The sequence below is a fragment of the Lodderomyces beijingensis genome, assembly GCF_963989305.1.
Source record: "Lodderomyces beijingensis strain CBS 14171 genome assembly, chromosome: 5".
Classification (NCBI taxonomy): Eukaryota; Fungi; Ascomycota; class Pichiomycetes; order Serinales; family Debaryomycetaceae; genus Lodderomyces; species Lodderomyces beijingensis.
The window spans coordinates 361,309-386,637 of NC_089974.1; the positions used below are offsets into that span (position 1 = coordinate 361,309).

The 25,329-nt window shown below is 46.0% G+C and overlaps 9 protein-coding genes across 9 annotated transcripts; 6 read left to right on the top strand and 3 right to left on the bottom strand. All coding sequences in view use genetic code 12, as the record gives it.

Annotated features, from left to right (window-relative positions):
• Positions 1-573: 573 nt before the first annotated feature.
• Positions 574-2,550, bottom strand: LODBEIA_P40640 (uncharacterized protein; the record flags this gene model as incomplete). The annotated part of the gene is made up of 1 exon (XM_066974244.1): positions 574-2,550. One exon carries the CDS (start codon positions 2,548-2,550, stop codon positions 574-576), a length of 1,977 nt encoding a protein of 658 aa, XP_066831002.1.
• Positions 2,551-3,771: 1,221 nt separating this feature from the next.
• LODBEIA_P40650 (uncharacterized protein) lies at positions 3,772-4,920 on the top strand (the record flags this gene model as incomplete). The annotated part of the gene is made up of 1 exon (XM_066974245.1): positions 3,772-4,920. The coding sequence occupies one exon, from the start codon at positions 3,772-3,774 to the stop codon at positions 4,918-4,920; it is 1,149 nt and encodes a 382-aa protein (XP_066831003.1).
• Positions 4,921-5,660: 740 nt separating this feature from the next.
• On the top strand, positions 5,661-9,050 carry LODBEIA_P40660 (uncharacterized protein; the record flags this gene model as incomplete). The annotated part of the gene is made up of 1 exon (XM_066974246.1): positions 5,661-9,050. The coding sequence occupies one exon, from the start codon at positions 5,661-5,663 to the stop codon at positions 9,048-9,050; it is 3,390 nt and encodes a 1,129-aa protein (XP_066831004.1).
• Positions 9,051-9,385: 335 nt separating this feature from the next.
• LODBEIA_P40670 (uncharacterized protein) lies at positions 9,386-12,277 on the top strand (the record flags this gene model as incomplete). The annotated part of the gene is made up of 1 exon (XM_066974247.1): positions 9,386-12,277. The coding sequence occupies one exon, from the start codon at positions 9,386-9,388 to the stop codon at positions 12,275-12,277; it is 2,892 nt and encodes a 963-aa protein (XP_066831005.1).
• A 145-nt stretch (positions 12,278-12,422) lies between these two features.
• Positions 12,423-12,776, bottom strand: LODBEIA_P40680 (uncharacterized protein; the record flags this gene model as incomplete). Its single annotated transcript, XM_066974248.1, has 1 exon — positions 12,423-12,776. The coding sequence occupies one exon, from the start codon at positions 12,774-12,776 to the stop codon at positions 12,423-12,425; it is 354 nt and encodes a 117-aa protein (XP_066831006.1).
• A 3,266-nt stretch (positions 12,777-16,042) lies between these two features.
• On the top strand, positions 16,043-17,629 carry LODBEIA_P40690 (uncharacterized protein; the record flags this gene model as incomplete). The annotated part of the gene is made up of 1 exon (XM_066974249.1): positions 16,043-17,629. One exon carries the CDS (start codon positions 16,043-16,045, stop codon positions 17,627-17,629), a length of 1,587 nt encoding a protein of 528 aa, XP_066831007.1.
• Positions 17,630-18,316: 687 nt separating this feature from the next.
• On the bottom strand, positions 18,317-19,483 carry LODBEIA_P40700 (uncharacterized protein; the record flags this gene model as incomplete). Its single annotated transcript, XM_066974251.1, has 1 exon — positions 18,317-19,483. The coding sequence occupies one exon, from the start codon at positions 19,481-19,483 to the stop codon at positions 18,317-18,319; it is 1,167 nt and encodes a 388-aa protein (XP_066831008.1).
• Positions 19,484-21,194: 1,711 nt separating this feature from the next.
• LODBEIA_P40710 (uncharacterized protein) lies at positions 21,195-23,111 on the top strand (the record flags this gene model as incomplete). The annotated part of the gene is made up of 1 exon (XM_066974252.1): positions 21,195-23,111. The coding sequence occupies one exon, from the start codon at positions 21,195-21,197 to the stop codon at positions 23,109-23,111; it is 1,917 nt and encodes a 638-aa protein (XP_066831009.1).
• Positions 23,112-23,850: 739 nt separating this feature from the next.
• On the top strand, positions 23,851-24,759 carry LODBEIA_P40720 (uncharacterized protein; the record flags this gene model as incomplete). Its single annotated transcript, XM_066974253.1, has 1 exon — positions 23,851-24,759. One exon carries the CDS (start codon positions 23,851-23,853, stop codon positions 24,757-24,759), a length of 909 nt encoding a protein of 302 aa, XP_066831010.1.
• Positions 24,760-25,329: the final 570 nt, after the last annotated feature.

Sequence of the window (25,329 nt, forward strand, 5' to 3'; positions counted from 1 at the left end):
TCTAATGCCTCAGAAGTCAAAAGTTGCTGATTGAACTTTAAAAGCAAAACCAAAAACTTTATGAGGTTGTGAGAGATCTTGTTCAAGGAGGTATCCTCACGAGAGGATCACAATTAGGGACTGCTGTGTGCGGCAGTGAGTAGGCTTTTTGCAAGCAATTCAACTTCAGATGGCGCAAGAGGTTTAGCCTGCGTGGAGCTATCATTGTTCAGACCAACTTAGTGAAGGCTACTACACCAAGTGCAATACGCACCCGTCAATTCTGGCTCGTTGAGTAAGTGTGTCAATTCGTTCATTCACGTCCAGCATATCCACCTATTCACAACCTTTCCAGATTGGGAAACAGAGAACCCAAACCTACCCGGCACAAATTTTCAATGAGAAGATTAATGCAGCTTTTGCGATAACGCAATAGCGATGGCTATCCGCCCCGTCTCAGAGGCAACTTCAGATTCATACATTGTAGTTCACCACTAGTAATACATTCAAAGTACAGAATTCTAATCTCAAACCGATATCCGCAAGAAACGTCATACCATAATATCGTCAAAAATATATTTTTAATTCATGTCTCTACAAAAGTTCCCCCGGTCTCATCCCATGCGCATGGTCATGAGCCTGAACATTAGGATCAACGTTAGGGTCAAGTGAAGCATCCAAACCCGGGGTATTTTGGGAGTTCAAAGCGGCAGTCGCGGCAGCTGCTGCTGCTGCAAGGCTATTTGAACCCGTCTGGTTCGAAGACGAGGACCCCTCGCCGGCAGATGCTTCCAATGCCGCATACACGGATGTATCCGTGGGGTCCAACAGTGCACCTGCGCCTCCGCCGACAGAGCCACCACCAACAGAACCACTACTGCCAACTACACCAACACGTTGCGGTTGTTGCTGAAGGTGATGAACTTGCGGGGCTGCTTGTAGCATCTGATGTGGTTGTGATTGTTGTTGCGGTTGTTGATGTTGATGTTGCTGATGTTGCTGTTGCAGAGGCTGATGAGACAAGTTATTGCTCAAATGTCCTATCAACTCGGAATAATTGGCGGTCATACCGGATAACGCAGTTTCGAGGTGCTGTGATTGCGGCTGGTAAATGTGGTTCTGATGCATTTGCATTTGTGGAGCCGGTTGCTGCTGGTGTAGTTGGATCTGCTGTGGACGTGGCTGCTGCTGCTGTTGCTGGTTGAGGTGGTTGTGGTGGTGGTGTGGTTGTTGTGTGATTTGCTGTTGCTGGTCCTGCAAACTAGACTGATGTCGATATCTCTGCGGTGGCTTATTGATTGGCTTTTGCACCAATGTCCTCGACGTTTTCTGTCTCTTCTTCTTGCTCGAAGGGTCAGGAGGGTGGTTGTGTTGCGGGTTAATCATTCGCAAAATCCACATTTCGCCCAACCCGCCATCAAGCTCGGGGTGTTGACTTTTGATTTCGTTATATTCGCCAATTTCCCGTTCCAACTTGGGGTTCCTCTTTTGCTGCTCCTTCTCCGAAGGGTACAAGTTGGCAACTAACCTAAACGCGCATTTGTTTCTCTTGGTATAGGCAATCCGCTGCCTCAGCTCAAGGTCCTTAACCGTAGTTCGAAATGAGCCCGACCTTTCGCATTGGAAATACACAGCTTTTGCCTTGGAGGAATTTATGACTATTCTGCTGCTCTCTTCTGGGCCTAGCACATGTTTGACGTACTTGACAAGGTCGGGCTTGCTGCTAAACGTTTTGATGATTTCATTCTCGGAATATCGCGATTTCAAATCTGCATTGGGATTGAAATCATCGCCGAGCCCAGCTACTGCTTGTTGTGGTGATTGCTCCAGCTGTTGCTCCAGTTGTTGCTGTTGCTGTTGCTGCTGCTGTTGCTGTTGTAGTTGTAGTTGTAGTTGTTGTCGTTGTTGCTGGGACGGGTCACCAACGAGTTGGTTTGTCTGGTATTGCGGCTGCGGCGTGTTGGTACCTTGCATCTGAGCTCGTATTTGAGCATCTGCCTGAGCTTGAAGAGCTTCGACATGAGCTCGTGCTTGCGCTTGACTGTGGGCTTGCGCCTGTGCCTGCGCCTGTGCCTGCGCCTGTGCCTGCGCCTGTGCCTGAGCTTGAGCTTGAGCCTGCGCTTGAGCCTGAGCCTGAGCCTGGGCTCGTGCTCTAGATTTCGATTGAGCTTGAGCTTGAGCTTGAGCTTGAGCTTGAGCTTGAGCACGAGCCTGGGCTTGGGCCTGCGCTTCCATTTGTGCCCTCACCTGCGCCTGTTGAACCTGCGCCTGGGCGTGAGCCAATTCTCTGCGCTGTTGCTGATACTGCTTCAACTGCTGATGCTGCAACTCCTGCTGCTGTATCTGTTGCTGTCTTCGTTGCAACTCGGCCCGGTGCTGCAACTCTGCAGAGTACGAAGCGTACGGGTTATGCTGATGGGGAGACTGGTGTTGAGATGGATGCTGCGTAAAGGCCAACGCAGGATCCTCGGCGGTTGCCGCAGCTAAATACGACACATGGGGATCGTAGACATCCTTGACCTCATTCAGATTGACCTTATTGCCTCGGACTCTATTGGGATTAGCTGACATGACTGGAAAAAGTCAGTTCACCAACAAGCTGCCACGGGATATTCTATTTTTTCAATAAAAAAAAAGAAGAAAAAGCAAAAAAAAAATTTGCCAGGCCTTCAACCGGTCCAAGTCAACAATTTGATGGAGGCCCGGGCTGAAGGTGTAACTCTGAGTTCAAGAATGAGTTCAAGGAATTTGACTGGAATCAATGACTGCAAAATACAAATCTTACTGCCGTTGAGTATTCTCTGTGTGTGGGTGTGAGTGTGTGTTGCAAATGTGGTGGACTAGTCTGCAGGATGAACAAGATATGATCCTGTATAGATGATTGCTAGCGTGTTTTTGGTCTTTTGTCAAGCGGGAAAGTTGTGAGGTGAAATCTTTGCCTCCAGATAAAGTTCAGGTAGGGTTTGCTTTGCTCTGGATCACACTTGACGAACGGATGGATGATGGATGAAAGAGAAAAGTCAAAGCAGACCCCCCTTCTCAGTTATCATAAAATGATGCCCGACAGAAAATGTAAATTTGTTGTGCTGGTGACCCTCCTCCTCCTCTTCTTCTTCTTCCCATTGGACAGGGTCGTGTATAATGGCAAATTCGACACCATCTGAGAGGGGCCACGCCACTGTACTGTCTGATGGATGAAGCAAGCAAACACCAAGACGTGTTTCTCTTCTCCAGGGAGAGCCCATTGAGAGGTTTACCAACGACCCAGTATGCGTTTTGGGAGCTCTATAGCGATATAATTGGCTTTTGCATTTAGATAAGCTTGTTTTGAAGTTGTTAGTGTAAAGAAGGACACCGGTTTTACACGCGGAAATGATGTTGTTTATGCACCAGGGAGGGGCGGGGACAAGTGGCAGGGCCAGGCTCACGTGCTGTCTCGCATAGATTGGATCGCCATTTATTTCAACCATCGGCACCTTGGCTCGGGTCGTGATTACCAGATCAATTTAGTTCAAAACGACGGTTATGACCATAGTTGCCCTGGATTAAGGTCATATTCAGTCGTTGCCACTCACGTGCCTTTGTCGCGCCTCTTGTCGTGTAGACACGAAATTTCAGAGCTGCTGTCTACATACAGCTCAAACGCGACATTGAAATTTTATATGGCCCGTTCCGAACAAACTCAATACTCGGAAACGTGCTTATTCTGGGGTGAATTTTCCGTGAACCCGTGATCCGTGATCCCCCCCTCCCTATTGATACTTTTTTCTAGCTGCTCCTATGTCAGTTCAAATGTCAGTTCATGGGCAATCCCGGTTCAAAGAACTCGTTGAGGAGATCCAGAATCAACGCGAGGATAACGAGCTACACTGGTTCGTAGACGAAATCGTCATACCTGAGTTTCCCCAGATTGTGGAAACGCTACACATTTGCTCCAATTTGCTCCTATACAACTCCCCGCAGCATCCCGATCCCCAAAACAGGATCGAAAGAGGGCCCGCGATTAAACTCCCCGTGTCTTCGAGCAAGCTGGAGTCGTTGAAGGGCATAGTTGTAAGAGATGGAGCTTACATCACACAATTCCAAGTTGCCATACGGGACCCTTACTTCAACAGGTACTTTAACAAAGTGCACTTGGTGAAACCAATCTTGTTGAACCAGATCATCAATACCAAGGTTGCCATTGATGACTCTACCCAGTTGATGCAAGACCTATCGAATATGAGAGAGACGCTAGCTGACCAAAAGGACCACGATATCTACCACAAGAAGTTGATCAAATCGTTTGAAAACTTATTGAGCAACATCCATACCGCAAAAACCAACCTACAACTACCGACCGATCCCAACTTGGTGTTTCCGTTGAAAATCACCCCATCGGACGCGTTTGCTCCCATACTCCCGCAGACAATAACAGTTGATTTTTACATTAGCCAGGCTGAAATTTGCATTGACATGAAGAGTTTATACAAAATCGTCGAGAAGCCCTGGTCGGAAGTTGACCCTAGAACGGGGAAATCACACGTTGATAAAGTCAGGGACGAGATGAAACTATCAAGCAGCAGTACCAGTAGCGTGCACGCCCCTGAGGACAGGCAGTTGGAGTCGTTATCTGATTCCGTGTCCACGACGGGATCGTCGTCCAAAGTCGAGCACGGCTCTGAAGTGCTGGAGAAGCCACCAGCGCACGGAAGAGACGACAGCAGTGCAAGTGCTGGTGGGTTCTTGAGCAACGTCATGAGTCATTTCAAACCAAAATACGATCCGATGGACTATATCACGCGATGCATCACCTATGACGGCATCGTCGTCATGGTCAATAAAAAGCTCGAGGTGTCTACGGAAGACCCGGTGTTGGTGAGCTGCTTCACCAAGTTGGACACCATCGAGTATCTCATCAGAAAGTTTTTGAAAAGTTTGAATGATTTGACATGTTATTGAATGATGACCGGTTGAAGCGGGCTGGCCCTGAGCAGTATCAATGCGCGTAAGGATATATGTACATATATATATGTATATATATATATCTATATCACGTGCCTTGCTTTCTTTTTTTTTTTTATTATTTTTCCTGCTTCCCCACAATTATTAGTTCGACTATGCCGGGGCCGGGTAGAGGAAAGCGGGAAAAAACAAGTGAACAAAAGGTTTTTACTTATCCCGAGTTGGTCATAAGAAGTAGCATGGCACAGTAGACCACCAACTAGAGCGTGTTGTCTTTTTGTCTATCAACGTAAGTCTCTTGAGACGGTGTAGGAATAGAGCTGTACAGGTGCATACTCTAGAAGGCTGTTTTCTCTCGAAATGTATGCGAAAGATATGACGTGCTCAGTTTTGTTCTGCTGCTGCTGCTGCTGCCTGCTAACTGCTAACTGCTCACTGCTAACTTCTCGCGGCTCGCGGCTCGCTGTTCGCTGTTGTAGTTGTACCTTTAGTTGTAGTTGTAGTTGTAGTTGTAGTTGTTGTTGCACATTCAGACGTGCAATATATATTCACTTATCGCTGCAGAGAATAGGAAAAAAAAGTTGGGGTTCCAAGTATAGTCCTCCATAACCTTCAAGGTTTTTCAAACACGCAATCGGTCAAACTTCTTACTTGCGATTCTTGTTTGCCATTGAAGATAAATTATATAAAAGTTGTTGAGAAATCAGTTGAGTATAACACGGGCCTTGCTGTTTTTGATGTTAATTTGGGCCATACGAAAATATTTCATCGCCAATTTCAAACAACCGCCACTGTCATCGTCGATAAATAAAATTGCAGGAACATACAGCACCATCTCCTCCGCCTCCAACTCCGCCAACTCCTCCTCGTTTTCCTCGCAAAGCCAATTCATATTCAACGCCCAGGCCTATCAAGATTACCAAAATCCAGCGGAAAAGATGTCGCAGTTGAGCGATCAGTACACTATTCTTGCCGATGACTCCCAGGTGAGCAAGCCGATTATTGACGACAGGCATTACCGTTTTTTGAAACTCAACTCCAACGACTTGAGGGTGCTCTTGATCCATGACCCGCAGGCAGACAAGTCGGCGGCGGCACTAGACGTGAATGTTGGTTCTTTTGCAGACAAAAACTATAGCATCCCGGGGCTAGCTCATTTTTGCGAACACTTGTTATTCATGGGCACGGAAAAGTACCCCAAAGAGAATGAGTACTCGAGCTTTTTGTCGAAGCACTCGGGGAATTCAAATGCTTACACTTCGTCGGAACACACCAACTACTACTTTCAAGTCGGCTCGGATTATTTGGAAGGAGCCTTGGACAGGTTTGCTCAGTTTTTCATTTCGCCCTTGTTCAGCAAGAGCTGCAAAGACCGAGAAATCAATGCGGTTGACTCTGAAAACAAAAAGAATTTGCAGAATGACAACTGGAGGTTGTACCAGTTGGACAAGCTGAAGAGTAACCCAAAGCACCCCTACAATGGATTCTCGACTGGGAACTATCAAACGTTGCACGTTGAGCCCGAACTGCGCGACGTCAATGTGCGAGACGTGTTGATGAAGTTCCACAAGGACAACTACTCGGCCAATTTGATGAGTTTGGTTATATTGGGCAAGGAGGACTTGGACACGTTGTCGGCGTGGGCGATTGAAAAATTCTCACCTATTCTAAATAAGCAATTGCCACGGCCCCATTACGGAGGCAAGTTGATCTATGAACAAGAGCAGTTGGGAAAGTTGCTCAAGGCCAAGCCCGTGAAGGAATTGCACCAGTTGGAGCTCAGTTTCATGATCCCCGATGATTTGGAGGACAAGTGGGACTGCAAGCCGCAGGGCTATTTTTCCCATTTGCTAGGACACGAGAGCGAGGGTTCCATCTTGCACCATACCAAGGCCAAAGGTTGGGTCACCGAGTTATCGTCAGGGAATATGAAGGTTTGCCAGGGCAACTCGGTGTATATGCTCGAGTTCCAGCTTACTCCTAGTGGATTGGAAAACTGGGAAAAGGTTGTAGTCACGGCATTTGAGTACCTTGAGCTTATCCTCAAAGATGAGCCCAAGAGGGAGATTTGGGACGAAATCAGAAATATCTCAGAGGTCAACTTCCGGTTCAGGCAGAAAATCGATGCGTCGTCAACTGTTTCTCAGATGAGCAGCACGTTGTACAAATTTGACAATTTCATCCCAGCGGAAAACTTGTTGAACTCGTCTGTCCTACGCAAGTTTGATCCAGAGGCAATCAAGGAGTTTGGTCGATACTTGAACCCTGACAACTTCCGCATCTCGTTGGTGTCGCAGAACTTGACCGATTTGACTAGGCGTGAAAGATGGTACGGTACGGAATACGAGTTTGAGGACATGTCAAAGGAGTTGTACGATTCAATACTGCATCCACAGCCTAACAAACATCTCCACTATCCCGAGCCAAACCCTTTTGTGCCAACGAATTTCGAGATTTCGAAAAGAAAAGTGGCAAAGCCTCAGATTGCACCGTACTTGATTACTCACGATGAAAAGACCCACGTCTGGTTTAAGCAAGATGACCAGTTTGAAGTTCCAAAGGGAACGATTGAAGTTGTGTTTCACCTCCCTAGTTCCAATGCCGATCTTGTTTCTGCTACAAAGTCGGCTGTCTTTGTAGAGATGTTGACTGATCATCTCAACCAAATCACCTACTATGCTTCCTTGGTTGGATTGAAAGTTGGCATCAACACCTGGCGTGACGGGTTTGCCATTGTGGTTACTGGGTATAACGACAAGTTGCCTCTCTTGCTTGGCCAAGTATTGGACAATTTTTTCAACTTCGAGCCCGACGCAAGCCGGTTCGATCCAAGCATATTCAAGCTTTTGAAGGAGTTTAAAAACTTTGGCTACCAGGTCCCTTATTATCAAATGAGCTCGCTCCATTTGCAATTGGTTAATGAAAAAGTGTACGAGCACGAGGACCGTATCAGAGTGTTGGAGGAGTTGAAGTTTGACCACATTAAAGAGTTTGTCAGTAGATCCATCTGGGACGCTGGTGTCTTTGCTGAAGTGTTGATTCATGGTAACTTTGACATTAAAGATGCCAATGAGATAAAAGAAGTGATCAACAATCACATTGCTTCGATTAGGCCAATTGACGATGGCAGCAGCTTGGACCATGAGGACAAGTTGCACTTGCAAAACTTTGTCTTGCAACCAGGCGAGGTTGTTCGCTACGAAAAAACACTCAAGGACCAGGACAATTTGAACTCGTGCATCGAGTACTACTTGCAGTTTAGCCCGCACAATGACGACGCGAGATTGCGTGTGTTGATTGACCTTTTGGCCGTGACTATACGCGAGCCGTGCTTTGACCAATTGAGAACCAAAGAGCAGTTGGGATACGTGGTGTTTTCTGGGTTGAAAAAAGGTAGAACCTCGTTAGGGTTCAGAATACTCGTGCAGTCAGAACGTCCCAGCGCTTATTTGGAGTACCGAATCGACGAGTTTTTGCTAAAATTTGGCAAGTTTGTCAACTCTGAGTTGACCGAAGAGGATTTTGCCAAGTTCAAAAACGCTTTGAAGGACTTGAAGTTGCAGAGAATCAAGCACCTCTCAGAAGAGACCAATAGATTATGGAACTCCATCACCGATGGATACTATGACTTTGACTCGAGACTGAAACACGTGTCGATATTGCAAAGCGTGACCAAGGCGGAGTTTATCAAATTTTATAACGAGTACCTTGGCGACAGGCTGATGCAAAAGACAGGCAAGTTGATCATCCACTTGAAGTCGCAGGTTGATGCCCAAGTGAGTGAGAATAAGCGGATCCAAAGTGCCTTGGCCAATTATTGCTACAAGCACGGAGCAACGGTGGATCACGAGTTTATCGATAAGCTCTCCTCGGACAATCTTGCTATCGAGTCGGTTGTCGAGCAGTTTGCTCACGAAGTCGAGCGTAACGGAGGCGGGAAACCGACAAACTATCAGGAGTTTTGCAACCAGATTCAATCTTTGATTGAAGAGCCGATACCGGCGAATTACCCAACGGGGCAATTGGTGAGATCCGTGGATGAGTTTAGAGACGCACGCTCAACAGGTGGCTTCCCCAAGCCTGTTTGCGCGTTGTCTAAATTCTATTACGAACACTCCCATTTATAGATTTTATAGTAGACCACACACACTAGAAATGAACCTATATATATATATATACTGGCCCTTTTGGAGTTGGTTTCTCTCTCTCTCTTTTGGTCTCGTTATTTTATATGAACCCGAAACTCCCCAACGGTTAGAACGAGATCGTTGCGAGGGAGAGACTTTTCAAGAGATTTTGTATCTGCGACACACTCTCTCTCACATATACGCACATACGCTGATTCACCCAATATCCCGAGGCAACCTCCTCCTCCTCCCGCTCCACCAAGGCATCACCTCCTAGCCCGAACCCCACGCAGTTTTTTTTCTTTTTTGTGGAAACCAACCAGCTTGGGGCATTCATGCAATCACCAGACACTGCCACTGCCACTGCCACGGCCGCCTCCATTGAGCCGGAGAAGAGGTACGACGATTTTGCCAGGAACGACGAGGATGACTTTTACGGACGCAACGGCGACGATAACCGCGTGCACAAGCGGATCTTGCTCCAGCGGTTCACCATCTACAACTCCACCAATACCATCTACATAGTCGGGAGCAACGCCAAGGAGTCCTTGTACCGGATAATGGAGATTGGAAGGGACTCCGAGGACGAAACGCTGCTTTCTTTCATTGAAGATAAGAACTATTTTTATACGCGAAAGGATGTCATTGAGTTGCTCAATTCTTTAAACGATTCGATAGATGGGGGCATTCACAAGTTGGCGCATGGCTATGGCTTGCTTGGCCTCATAAGGTTCACCAAGGGGTACTATTTAAGTCTAATCACCAAATGCTCCCAGGTTGCCATTATCGGGGGCCATTATATTTATCACATCGACGAGACCAAGCTTGTGCCCTTGGGCACCAACTACAAGAAACCCGAGAAATACAGCGATGAGGATAAGCTATTGTCGATATTCAGGTATATGGACTTGGGCAAGACTTTTTATTTCAGCTACAATTACGACATTACCAATTCGTTGCAAACCAACATCATGCGGCACAAGATGCGCAACCACGATGACTCGGCTCAATCTGGCAACAACAACAACAGCAGCAGCAGCGGCTGCTGCGGCTGCGGCAACAATAATGAGCTCTACCGCAGCTTTGAGCATAACGATAGGTTTGTGTGGAACAATTTGCTTTTGCGGCCGCCGTTGCAGAATGAAGACGTGGCAACGTACGAATGGTTCCAGCCCATCGTGCATGGCTTTATCGACCAGGCCAACATCAGCATCTACGGCAAAAAGTTTTACATCACCATCATTGCGCGACGATCGCACCACTTTGCCGGGGCCCGGTTCTTGAAACGGGGCACCAACAATATGGGCAATGTGGCCAACGAGATTGAGACCGAGCAGATTGTCAGCGATATGTTGACGACGAGTTTCCACGATACCAAGTACGGCATGTACAACAACCCCAGATACACCAGTTTTGTCCAGCACCGAGGCTCGATCCCGTTGTACTGGACTCAAGACATGAACAAATTGCCCAAACCGCCGATCAAGGTCAATTTGCCCGACCCCTATTATCAGAGCTCGGCTCTCCATTTCGATAACTTGTTTTACCGGTACGGCTCGCCGGTGATTATATTGAACTTGATCAAACAGAAGGAGAAACAGCCGCGGGAGCTGAAGTTGAACGTGCAGTATATCAACTGCATCAGGTACCTCAACCAATTTCTCCCCCAGGAGAGTAAACTCCAGTATCATGCGTTTGACATGTCGAAGCACTCGAAAAAGAACCTTGATGTGATTACCCCTTTGCAGGATATAGCCACTGAGGCCATCGACCAAATTGGCATTTTCCACAACGGCACCACTTTGGCGCGGACCAAGTTGCAACTGGGGATCATTCGCACCAACTGTATAGACTGCTTGGACCGGACCAACGCGGCGCAGTTTATCATTGGCAAAGAGGCCCTCACAAAGCAGTTGCAAAGTTTGAAAATCATCTCGCAGGACAAGACGCTCGATTACGACTCGGACTTGATCAACATCTTGACGGAAATATTTCATGACCATGGCGATACTATCGCGATACAATACGGCGGATCCAATTTGGTCAACACCATGGACTCGTACCGGCGGATTAATCAGTGGTCGTCGCACACGCGGGACATGTTGAACAGTATCAAGCGGATGTACTCGAATTCGTTTATGGACACGATACGGCAAGAGTCGATCAATCTCTTTTTGGGTAATTACGAGTATTCGCCTGATATGCCGAAACTTTGGGACTTGGCTAGTGACTTTGCGTTGCATAATGACTTGTCGATTGATTACAACTCGCGGGCCAAGAGGAGTTATACGTGTTGGTACAACGAAAGAAACCTCGACCGGGGGAGATTCAGAATCGACGTGAAGCCAGAAACAAAAGGAGGCGAGGTGGAAGATGAGCTCCCTAAAGTTACCGATATAAGCGACAAGTGGTTCAATGAGTGCTACATTCCTCGGAAGTACCAATCATTTGGCGAGATTTTCCAATACGGGATGAACTCCAACTCGCGGTATTTCCCACTGGGCGGAGTACAGGGACTCCAGGCCAACGGCGCCGGCAAATTGGTTTGCTTCGATTACAGTCCATTTGAAAGCCGCAAGTTTCGCAATGGCGATAAGCGGGTTGGCGAGCAGGAATTGTCGTATCTCGAGCATGACGATAGCAGTGACAATGTGGCGCAGGCCGACGATTCGATGACCAAGTACAATCCCAAGAACATCAAGAATTTCCTAGCTTCGAAGATTACGCTGAAGTTGAAGAATAGGGAGTATGCCGCGATAGGGGCCTACTCGAGGGATGGCAACTCGCCCAGCTCGCGCGAGAGCAACTCCAACGGTGGTGACGACAACGAACAAGAAAGAGGTGGAAGAGAACCAGAACGACAAGTAGATGATGATGGCGATGATGATGAAGTTGGGTGTTGGCGTTTTCGAGTCAGCGACGAAGACGCCAAACTATACCAAGCGCAATTCGACTGCAGTACAATCATGAACCAGAAAAGACAAAAAATGCAAAAAGCATCATCCAACGTGTCCATGTCCAGCACCACCAAACTCAAGCCCAAGGCGCAGGACCAGGAGATGTATAATTTCTATTGTAGCGAGCTAGTTACACGGATACGCGATGCCCACAATGGCAACTACTTGGACATGAATCTTATCCCAACTAGGGACTTGAAGATGTATGGGAGTTATTGCCATGAGTATAAGGAGGAGATCGACTTGAGCACCGACTTTGAATACATCTGATCCAAATTAACCCAAAATAACCCAAATTGCCCAATTACTCACTGCCCAGTTGCCCAGTCGCCCAGTTGTTCAATTGCCCAATTGCCCCATCGATAGATAGTAGGTAGAATAAGCGTTGAATAGATAGATGAATAAACACATCACATCAGTAATTCATAAACGTGTGCGCCAAATTACTCCTCGCACCACCACCCTCGTCATTACGATCCAGAGTCAAAACCAAGCCGCGATCACGTACTTCTTTCAAGAACTTCAACTTGTGCAACCTCTGAAACTCGATGTATTCGCTAGCCTCATTTGAGTCCACCACCTCGTCGTGGGTCCAATCAGCTAAGTTCTCCACGTCGAGCACAACGTCGCTAATGTTGATCGTGGTTTGTGGTGGTGGTGCAGTCAAGCTGTGCTCTATCCGAGCGTGGATGTCACTCACGCGGCATAGTGATGGTTGGATGTATGGTGGTGCGCGGATTAGTATTTCTTCTGTTGTGATTACCATCATGGCCGCGATAAAGATGCAATATTGCAATAATAAGATGAGATGATGCGAAGAGATGGGCGTTGGTGTGGTATTACTCTCGCTCGAAATTTTTTCAACGTCTATCTACTACACTTACATCTACATATACTCCATGTGGTGAGCATCACTCTAGTACTTCACACTCAATCGTGGCGAAAAAAAAAAACAAAAAAACATCACCATCAATGAAGATGATTCTGGCGGGTCACACCAACGACCATCACGTGACGCTCAACACGTGGTTACTCTTCTTCATCTGATGAGGTTTCCTAGTAGTTGAGCCAAAAGAAGATCGACGGTTATCAACCTTATCTCAAACTTGACACCCACTCCAACTAGCATGTGAGAGTTAGGCTTACTCAAGTAGTGTTCCCAATTTAGAGACAATAGCTACTAGATAGGAAGCACGGGATGGGGAAGTTAAAAAAATTGGGTGTCTTATTGTGCTTTGGTGGTGTTTCAGCTGTGTCTGAGATATCACAGACTTTTCAAACTTGTTGAAACGCACGATCCGGTGGGTTTTATTAAAACTCATGAGGATTCGAAGAGAGGGAAAACAACATAGTATTTTCGAATTTCGAGTGACGGGGAAAAGGGGGGGGGGGTGAAGGGAGCGATCACGTGACGTGTCTCTATCACTCGAATTTGCCTCATTTCATGACATTACAATTACACTTTCATGACATCTGATGACAGATGATGTTGCTGGTGATTGTTGTGACTGTTGAGCATGAGGGGGTACCGGAGATAACACGGAGGTAAGCGTTGGACTGAGGGGTAAATCGTATAATCAAACTAAGCCTGACGCAATCTACGGAGTTTAAGAAAACCGGCGATATTTTTTTCCGCTCGTCTCTTGACACAACCACCACCACCAAAGCTGTATACTTTAGTTGGTGGCCATCTCCATCTCTTGCCCTTTTCTGACACTGTTGTTTAGTGGTGTGAGGCCTGTGTTGCTCTATTGCGGCCAATCGAAACGAACTCATTGTGACCTTATTAGTATACCCATCGGGTGAGACTCAGACAAACTTGCCACCAGCTTCAGTTTCAGCTTCAGTCCTGCATCTTCAGAGGCTATGTCTGCGTTATAACCTGGAGCCTTCCAAAGCCATGAAAATGTTGAGCACACCATGCATTAACCAATCATCCAACCAGCCAATACAATCACAAGTAAAACTGCTTTGTTTTAAAGTTACCAAACAAACAGAATGCATGTGAATTTTCCATTTGCAGCAAACTAGTCTGTGTGTGCGTGTGCGTGTGCGTGCGCTACCAGTTCTGCAATTCTGCAGCAACGACAAAGAGGCACATATTGACTATAAGGGTATTATTGTCGAACAAAGCGCGATGGTTAGGCGCAAGGTCAGAAAAGAATGCCTTGTGGTTGTTTATTGTTGGAGGCAGACGCCAACCCAGAAGCAACCCCCTATTACCAGACTCCCCGAGAGTACTGCACATGTGTCAGTTCTTGTTACTGCTGTTAGTGTTAGCGAACAATAGAAACAACGCCCTTGGAGCAGAAACTCTCGAGAGAAAACGGGGGGGGGGGGGGGGGGGCACATCAAGCCTCGAATCGAAATCTAGAAGATCTCTCGATGGATCTGAAAAGAACCACCATAACTCATCATCTCCCCTAATTTCAGCTCAGTTCATGTTCTGATTGGATGGCTCAAGGTATGAAAAGTGATGGGGGCGGACGTAGCAAATTTGAACATGCGATGAGGCGATTGGGGCAAGTTATACCCCCTCCCCTCCCACTGGGTTCCTCTTTTGGGGCGTGCTCTTGCCAAACAAAGCAAAAACAACTCCGTCCTAAACACTGTAGTCACCGCCCTCTTGTTTCTTTAACCCCCGCATTCTTTTTAGTGGGAACAGCCAAAGAACACGACTCTCTTTTCTTTCACTTCATGCCCTAAACCCACCCAGTAGCAGGCACTTCACTGGTGCCAATCTTTGGTATTGTGAAAAGTAGCCAAAGTGCCAACTTGCAACCTCATAAAGGTATGGTCACAGAACACTTTACAGAAAGCAGTTGGAACTGGGGTAAACCGTTCCCCCCTTTCCAATCTGTGCACATCCCGATACTTCCCTCCACCTGGTGTCTTTTCTCTTACTGTCTCTCTCGCTAACTCCATATGCGATGCAACATGAGAAAAAGATGGGGTATGCCGAAGCGCGCAAACTCCAACACTACCCTCACTCTACTCTGGCCCACTCATGGGGAGACTTTGACATTTGAGTTTTATGCTTTTATTTCCATCTCGATCTTGGAATCTGGGGCAAACTCTAATCCCCCTTTTATCCCGTAACCCCATCACGTGCTGAGTCTTGTGGGTGGTGGAAGTTGGAGCCTTGTCTTTGTTCCAGTGTCGTGTCGTTAGTAAACTGCTGTTATCTCCCCTCTTGTCTATTGCTTCGTTTAGTTTGGTGGGACTAAAAACCCGCCCGTTAAATGTTGCTCGCAGTGAGAGCAACTAATTACGTAACCCCCCGCCAGTCTAATTCATGTGAAAAAAAAAACAAAATATGTCATGTGCTCAGCGATAATATTACACAAACATGCACTGGATAGGGAAAGAGACGCGCAGTGCGGGAAAACTAGAAAACCCTACTTCACTACCACTAACAAACACCTGTGTATAGTGACTGTGAAAAAAAATGGTGGGGTAAATAATACCCCGCCCTGCATTATTCCTTCACATGGAAATTTCCCTCTCTGTGAGAAGTACGGGTCGTGCAATCAGCTCCAAAAAACCCAATTTTGTAATTTAAAAAAAAAAAATAAAAAAAAAAAAAACCTGAAGCTTGAGCTTAAGCTGATCTGAACGCAAAGGAAGCCAATACTGCCTACTGCCTACTGTGTTGTGCCTACTGCTTAGTACTCACTATAGGACTATGATAGTGCGGGTTGTAAAATAGTAGGCATTGGTACATTGGGAGTGGTTAGTACAAGCTGGGTAAACGAACAATAGCAGGCAGTGGGATAGCCCACCAACCTTCAATTTAATTTCCCAATGAGACTACTATAAAGAAGCTCCAATTTCCCCCACCTCCTTCTAAGCCCATGAACCCTCTTTTCAGGCTATTTTCCACCGTCTTGTCCTTCTTACAAAACCCATCCCACCACCAATAACTACAAAAATCCTTTCTTCTAGTTCACTTTTTTCCTTTTTTTTTCCTGTTTCTTTTTTCATTCAACAACTGAGCAAGATCATTGCTGTATTTGACTAACTATATATAAAAAAATGTCCACTAGTTTCACGGAGCAAGTTGTAAACTTGGGCCACGAGATATTGCCCTACTTGACCAGATGGTACTCGATCATTGCCCTTTTGATTGTCACCTACATTGTCTCCTTCAACCTCAAGGATGCATTTATGAGCTGGAAGTTGGGCTGCAAAAACCCCGCCCACTTTGCACCCGCGGGATACACGGGAGTCAATGGTTTATACATGATTGTCTCTGCCAAGAACCAAGGAAAATTGGCTGAGTTTGGCGATAAGTGGTTTAGTGAGTATAGCAGCGGCACCATCTACGTCAAGGTGTGCGGTATCATGAAGATTGTCTTTACCATTGACCCGGAAAACATCAAGGCAGTTTTGGCTACCCAGTTTAACGATTACGGCTTGGGCACGAGACATGCTCATTTTTTGCCCTTGTTGGGTGATGGCATCTTCACTTTGGACGGCAGCGGGTGGAAGGACTCTAGGGCAATGTTGAGACCCCAGTTTGCTAGAGAACAAATTGCCCATGTCAAGTCTTTGGAACCTCATATTCAAGTCTTGGCTAAGCACATTAGAATGCACAACTTCGAGACGTTTGACTTGCAAGAGTTGTTTTTCAGATTCACCGTTGACACTGCCACTGAGTTTTTGTTTGGTGAGTCGGTTCACTCGTTGTACGACTCTAAATTGGGCATTCCTCCTCCTAATGACATTCCTGGAAGAGAAGCCTTTGCCGATGCCTTTAACAGATCGCAGCACTACCTTGCCACTAGAACCTATTCCCAACTCTTTTACTGGTTGTTCAACAGCAAGAGCTTTCGTGAGGATAATGCCAAGGTCCACCACTTGGCTCAATACTTTGTCAATAATGCATTAAACTTTACCCCTGAAGAAATTGAAGAAAAATCGAGAGGCGGATATATTTTCCTTTACGAGTTGGTGAAGCAGACTAGAAACCCCAAGGTTTTGCAAGACCAGTTGTTGAACATTATGGTTGCCGGAAGAGACACCACTGCTGGTTTGTTGTCATTCACCATGTATGAATTGGCTAGAAACCCCAAGATATGGCAAAAGTTGAGAGAAGAAGTTTTCGAAAACTTTGGAGCTGGTGCCACCGAGGCTGAAGTTGACTCGATTTCGTTTGAAACTTTGAAAAAATGCGAGTACCTTAAGTGGATTTTGAATGAGGCCTTGAGATTATACCCATCGGTGCCCATCAATTTCAGAACCGCGTTGAGAGACACCACCTTGCCCCGCGGTGGTGGCCCCGACGCCAACTCACCCATCTTTGTCCCCAAAGGCTCGACTGTGGCTTACACTATCTACAAGACCCACAGATTGGAAGAATATTACGGTAAGGACTCTTATGAGTTTAAACCTGAGAGATGGGCCGACATGAAGCGTTTGGGCTGGGCCTACTTGCCCTTCAACGGTGGTCCTAGAATCTGCTTGGGCCAGCAGTTTGCCTTGACTGAAGCCTCCTATGTCATTGCCAGGTTAGCTCAATTGTTCCCCACTTTGGAGTCGAGAGACGACACCTATCCACCAAAAAAATGCATCCACTTGACGATGTCCCTTGAAGACGGTGTCTTTGTTGGCATGAAGTAGGACAATGAAAAAAATCAACAAATAGGATTAATGAAAAAAAAAAAATGAAAAAGACAATAATGAAACATGGGACAAGAGAACATTCAACAGCGACGATATATGTACATACATACATAAATTATTTATTCAAGAACTTTTTTTTGAAATCATTGAGTTAACAGGGTTATAAATGGTTTTTTTAATTTTTTTTTTCAAAACTTTTTCATCATCAGGTAGAGGATGCTATCACTAGACTTTTTTGGATTGAGATTTAGTATATAAATTTTACTGTTGAGAAGTTACTAGAAATGACTTTGTAGTGATTTGTCCTAAAACTCTGGGATGTGCGACGGTGGGAGATTGTGCCTGGGGCCGGGGCCTCATCTCGCAACACAGCTTGCCTTCAATAGCGAATAGTATTACAGTTTCAGTGTCTACCACGGTGACTATATTAAAATTCAAACGAGATATAAAAAGAAAGCGACCGCCCCCCGGTCTCCCTCCCGTTATTCAGCCAAAATATATATACCTCTTGCCAAAATAAAACGAAAAAAAAAAATCAACGTTGAATGAACTAAAAGCAGACGAGTTTGAAACGACGTGAGAGTTAGCTCGTGGACCTACCCAGCTTTACATTGTGTGTGTGTGTGTGTGTTTCAGCTGTAGGCCACGAGCCAAACCCCTCGGCGTCTGTCAAGTGGTGATCGTTTAAGGACGCTTTTCCGAGCTCAAGCTGACCCTCTCGTTCTTCACCTCGTCGACATCATCCAACTCGACCCCGCCATCAGCATTGAACCTCGCGTTGCGCAAATCGGCAAACAACTTATCCTTTTCGGCCTGCGTCAACTCGTGCTTCTTTTTATTCTTAATGTGGTACATCGGGTTCATCGATCTCAAAGTGACCCCCTTCAACAAGGGCAAATGGCCCACTTTCTCTTCGTAAAGCATCAACAACAACGTCACGATGATGGCTAACCAGTAGAGGTTATAAGATAAGACCGAGCCGTAAGTGGCGCTATTCTGCCATCCCAACAACGCATTAAACACATCCCACCCATTATCAATCTCGGGGTTGCAGCAATTGACATGCCACACCGACTTGTTAATATCGTAGGTGCCCGGGCCAGATCCATTCTCCGAGGCATCGCCACCCGTTTGATTATTAAACACATGGCTTTCGAAATACCATACACCACGCGAAAACAACCCCGCGGAAATAAGATACAAGATCCCCGTCGATATAATAAGGAAAACCTGTAAACTAATCGACGAGCCCGAGAAATACAATATCGTGCCCACCGCGATACCAGCGATCAAACCACAGATCACGGGGATGGGGAACGAGGTAGCGGGCGAGTTCAACCCCACCCCGCCAACAAACACAATCGCCTCTAACCCCTCCCTCAAGCACGTAATCAAGGGCAAGATGAACATACAGTATTTCTTCGTCAAATACCCAATCTTGAACCGGTCCTTCTTATGTGCCGGTGGCCGAGTTAACGCCTGGGCCAACTTGACCCTCCATTTCTCCTTCATCTTGTTGATGCGCAACATGGCGATCCCCATCATCGAGATCAACACAGTGGCAATCATGCAAAAGATCCCCTCCCATAGATCCTCGGACTTGGACCAGATGTCGTTTCCCAAAGTGTAGAATAACGCAATGAAGATGACCCCGATGATGATACATATCGCGACGCCAATGATGGCCCCTAGCCACACTTGCCTGCGTAGCTTCTTGTAGATCTTGGGGTCGCTCGATGATTTGCCTATGCCTTGTTTGAGAAAGGCGAGGAGGACGGAGACGACTACTACTGCTTCGAGACACTCGCGGAACACGATGAAGAAGATCTGCACGTTGAATACATTAACCATCCTATCCTAAGCTTTTTCTTTTTTTTTTTTTTTTTGAAGGGAGTTGTATGTGACTGGAAATGGGGTGAGGGGCAGGTGAGGAAACCAGAAACCCCCTCCAACTTGAAGTGGCTTCCATGTGGATACTCTATGGGTATTTATATAATTTGCATCTAAATGTATGCGTAGTTGTCGTAAACCAATGTGTCGTTACTCCCTGTTCTCTCAATTTTGCAGCCGATGCATCTTAGTTTCCCACCCATCAAGATAGCATCCGCTGTATTGGAAAAAGAAAATGTCAAGTAATTTAAAAAGAGGCTTTGAAGTTTTCAAGGTGCATCCAGCCAATCATAGCCGGTGCAAGCAAAGCCAAAATTGAGCTTCGGGAATGGACAAAAAGAGAGGTGGAGTGGTTGGATGAAACGGCGCCTAATGTTCTAGTCGGAAAATTTACATGCCGCATGCTTCATTTGTTGTCGCATATGTAGACGAGGTGGGACTGCTTCGGTATACGTCACGTGCGCTGATCGAAACTGATAAGATTCAATCAGATTAGATTTTAGTTCTTCGTGAAAATAGAGGGAGTGAATGAAGCGGGAGGGAGGGTAGCGTTTTTTTTTTTGGTGCCGTGTCCAGGTTAGGTTTTCGCTTTGATTGCCTGTGGAGATGAACCCGGTGGTTCCACAACGGTCGTTTCTTGGATCCCCCCCCCGTTCCCTCCGTTCTTTTTGGTTTTTAGGCTACGTCGTTGTGAGACTTCTTCTGTCCTGTCCGTCGCCCTTGACGGTTTTTAAAAGGTACCGAGTTTGGTGATGACTCGAAATGAATTGGGATTAGGTTCAATCAGCTATATCGCTGGTACAGTTCCACATGTCGTAGAGTGTATTTGTAGTGGATGAAGGAGTCTAATTTTTTTTTTTAGGCTGAGAAGCACGGGGAAGTCAGCACCCAACTTTAAGGCCATTAAATCAACGACCCGGGATGGCATATGTTGCAAATGAGATTTGGCCGTGATTGTCCTCAATGTGTGAAAATTTGGGTTTCGTTGATGATTAGTGTGCCCTTCTTCAAAATGACCGGTCTAGCTGTGTGTTCAAATCTGGACAACTTTGAGTAAAATTGCTGGGTTACGGGCACGGTGGGATGTTTAGTTAAATCCCCCTTACCAGTCACGGGCCAGATGCAATGCTTTTTTAACGAGTAATCTCTAGCTTATAGGCTGGCCTGTTGGGGATCCTATTATACCTATGATTCTAGGTTTCAAATTGAGGATTCTTAGAGTGGGGGATCAGGTGGATCTCCATCGCGAGGCCACCCCCCGGTCTAGCACTCGAAACCTTCTCTTTTACCGAGATCCCAATTACGACACTTTCCAATCAAAATCATTGCCGCAGATTTGGGGTTTGGATATGACTTTTTTCGCGCCAAATTGCTGCAAAAAAAAGGAGAGGAACGGCCATCGACTTCATTTTACGCCCCAGACGGTCCTGATGATAGCGTTTTTACATTATTCTCTTCTTGATTTCATCCATCTTCTCTATCTCTTATGGTCCCCCCCTGGCCTCGATACAGACATCGCATGTAAGTGAGTGAGTGAGCGGGTAGTGGTACTGACTAAGTAAATAAGGGGGTTTGATGTCGCACAATTTCAAATAAGGATAAAGCAAGTCGATGGCAAATCACCATCACCACCACCGATCAATTCACTTTACCATCCACCACTAACCTTATTATGACACTGTCTCTCAAGATTACAGATTTGGGGGAGGATATACTAACTTTTGCCATTGCCCAGTACCTAACCCCTGAGCAGACTTTCAAATTCTTCACCCTCAACAAGCTACTATATGAAATCTACGACACTTCCAACACGATCTACCAACTCTTGTACAACAAAAAGTTCACCAACAATGAAAACAACTACACGTTGAGCTTGAAAGACCAGATAAACTGGAAGCAATTGTTCTTGTTGCGATGCAACCCAGCGCAGCAGGTGTTTACCTGGGGCGAAAGCAACGGGGGCCGGTTGGGATACCTTTCCACAAGAATCGACCAGTCTCACGTTTCGAAAAAGCTAGGCGGATGGTCGGTCCACACCCCAACCAACATTGCCGAGTTCAACAACCACTTGGTTGTGGACTTGAAAGCAAACGGATACAGTTTCATCATCCTATTGAACAATGGAGAGCTCTGGTTCACGGGGATGGATTGGAAACGACCCCAGCAAGGATTATCGACCCCGGGGCCAATCAGTGGCAAGGACTACAAGCCTAACCCTGGCACAACGGCGTTGTTGAGTATAAGCAGAAATAACCAAGACGACAACATTGGCGGTAGAAGGAACCTCAGACGTGACGAACATCGCCATCATAATCACGGCAACGGGAGATTTGGAGTGATGCCCATCCCCTTGATGGGGATGAGATACTCACAAGATAGTAGCAGCAGCAGCGGTGATGATAATGATGATGATACACAAGAGGTGACAAATGAAGGTTCTTCGTCGTTGCAAGATCTCCCGCAGTCGAGGCGCAAGCTCCAGCCCCCGTCGCCGCCATTAACGCATCCGCCCTCCAACATTCAAGAAACAAACTTTCTATCGAGGCTATTCTTACCACCACCACTGTCACCAAAAAGCATGGCGGGTTTTGTCTCGCTCAATTCAAAAGACGCTAGGAAACTCGTTTCCATCAGCACGGGAAGAGAACATATCATCGCATTGGACAATCACAACAATATCTATACATGGGACGCGGGCTGCAATTCAAATATCGGCATCAAGGTCAAGTTCCAGGGCATCTCCAACAAGCTATTGATCAACAAGATTGCCGCGGGCTGGAACTTGTCCTCGTGCTTAATTGACAATGTAGGGTTAGTGGTGTGGTACACGAGAAAACCTACAACAAGAGAGCAATTCGAAAGCCAAGAGTTTGAATGCGAAGCAAGCTACATTGTTATACCGCATACAAACAACGATGTGGTTGACTTTACTGTTGGGGCTGACTATGTGTTGTACATCAAGAAATCCGACTCGAGATTATATCAGTTTAGATTCAACGCCCATGAATTTGCGTCACGAGACGCAGATGATGTTATTGAAGTGGAGGAACTCAACTCCAAAGTCTACCCCATGGCTAACTTCAACACCTGGTTGGACAATCAAGTTGAAAATGTGCAATTCACTCGTTTAAACAGCTGCATGGCCAATTTTGTCGTGTTCACCAACCATGACCAAGTCCTCATTGGACTCGATGACCATTTGCAATACGTGATGGAGGATGAGCCAGAATCATCTGCAAAAGGGTCAACCCCGATCATAATCCCACAACTACAAGGCCAAAACATAAAGCTGATTGAAATTGGCGATTATCATTATCTAGCATTGACAAACGATGGCGCCATCTTGAGCTGGGGAACCGAGTCTCGAAGCTGTGGATGTTTAGGGATCGGAGCCAGGGAATTGGCGCTAGAGGAACATCCAACCACGTGTTTTGCTAGAGGCGCCAATTTGGAGCTCGAGCTGCCGATGAAAGTCAAGGACCCGTATCGGAGTCTGGCGAGGGATTCAAATAGGGAGAAGGGCAAGTGGGTTTGCATTGCTGCTAGTGGCTGGCACTCCGGTGGCGTATACGTTCCAAATGAGGAATAAACAAACTTGTACTAAGTAGAAAGCTCGTGGGCCAATACAATACGTGGCCATGGTGATTTGACAAGCTTGAGCTATCGTTGTCATCATGACCCAGGTAGCGCAGTCGCTTTTTTTTGGCGTTGCGGCGTTGGAGCCGTTGGTTGAGTGATATCCCTTCCAAACCCTGGCATATTGTAGGAGAAGAGCAAGTAGAGTCCGTATATCTACTTAATATCAATTGATAACTGTATCCGGTCCCCTCCTTTCCAAGAGACTCATCACAGATGTAAGTCAACACCGTGGAATCTCACTGTCTAAATCGTAATAATTTACAGGTAGGTGTGCGAAGCTTATGTAGTGGTAGTGATGCTTGATAGAGAAGTGCTGTACACTCTACATTTTTTACACCCACCAACAAAAAAATTTACTGATTATATTTAGAAATCGAAATCGCCACTTCACCAACAACCAACACAACCAACACAACCAGCCAAACAATCACCGCCGTTTCACCGCAATTAACTAATTGAAGTCAAGAACACCCAAATCAACCCCCCCCCCACTTTACCAAACTTTGCGTTTCCCCCCGAAACTCCAATTTGACTGACTTGCTTATTTGATTTTCTCAAGGACCAACTCATTACCATTCAACACTGACGAGTCTCATTTTGCATTTTGCTTTATAGAATAAAATCAAAACCTGACATCTCATCTCCAGAAAAGAAAAAACAAAGGGAATTGATTCATAGACTATACAAGGATGACTGATGTATCACCAAATAATAGAAACCCCGCTTTGCTGAAGCCCTCTGAGATCAAAATCACTCCTCCCGTTAGCCAACAGCAGGAGTTGAGACAGCCTCCCTTGATTGCAAGATTATCATCCTACTCTGGGTCATCCAACGGCAAGCAGACAAGTGTCAATGACTTGGCTCAATCATCATCAGCAGCAAACTCATCAACCCTCGGGCCCGCTTCTGGTTCTTCGTCATCTGCTTCTGCCTCTGCACCAGCAGCTTATAACAACGGAGGCTCGCCTCGGTCGAGAAGAAGCAGTCACATCCCCAACGCCAGCACATCGCCATCACGCAATAGAAGCAATAGCTCGCCAGGAGACCCCGACTTGGTCCCCACGCCATCGCACCACCAGCCCGCGCACATCGTGACGAGACAACGCAGGTCTTCCTCGTTGATACAGCATTTGGAGCCAGATACATTAGACACCAAGATTGACCAAGCGTTGAACCCCAACGTCAATGCCAACTGGGTGCATCAAAAGGGGGCTTGGATCATCCACATTGTCATCATCATATTGCTCAAGATTTCTTACAACTTTATCAGCGTGTTGGACAACGATTGGAAATGGACGTTAACCAATTTAACCTATGACATTGGATCTTATATTATGTTTCATCAAGTGAAAGGGACACCTTTTGAATTCAACAGCGGTGCGTACGACAACTTGACCATGTGGGAGCAGATTGACAATGGCGATCAGTATACTCCCACCAAGAAGTTTTTGATGTTGGTGCCCATTGGATTGTTTTTGGTTAGTACCCACTATTCAAGGTATAACCTATATTTGTTTTTGTTGAATGGTCTCAGTTGCCTTTGCGTTGTGGTTCCAAAGTTGGCGTTTGCCCATAGATTGAGAGTAACTCTATTCTAAAAAGCCCGCAAAAAGCCAACCTCCCAATTTGCCAGCACCTACCTTGAAAGGTTTTAAAGAGATGAAATTCAACTGATGTTTTCGTGGATCCAAAGTAAGATGAGGGCATCTAGATTAGTTGGGTTTGAGTGGGTCTTTTTTCGAGAATTATATATATATATACTTATATCTGTTTACGTTCTTTAAATAAAACTAACCCTTGGATATATGTTTACAAGTCCAAAAAAAAAAAAAAAAAAAAAGTATACTCTGGATGGTGCTTAGTTATCCTTTAGCTTGGGTGTCTTGACCTCAAAATTGCAACATTGAGATTCATCTCAGAGATCATCGAGATACAGGAGCAAAGGGGTTGTGATTGAGATGGATGGGGTATTTTATTACTAAATTGGCGAGGGGTTTATTGATTATTGACTTCTCTCTATCTTGCAGTAGTAGGTGAAATAGTTTATGTCACGTGGGATCTCTTTTCTGATGGTACCATCACATCGTACTACTGATGACTGAAAAATATACCTCGTTCTTTTTTCATCTCCGCCTCTCAGCATCACCCTTTTTGCGATCTTCTTCCAC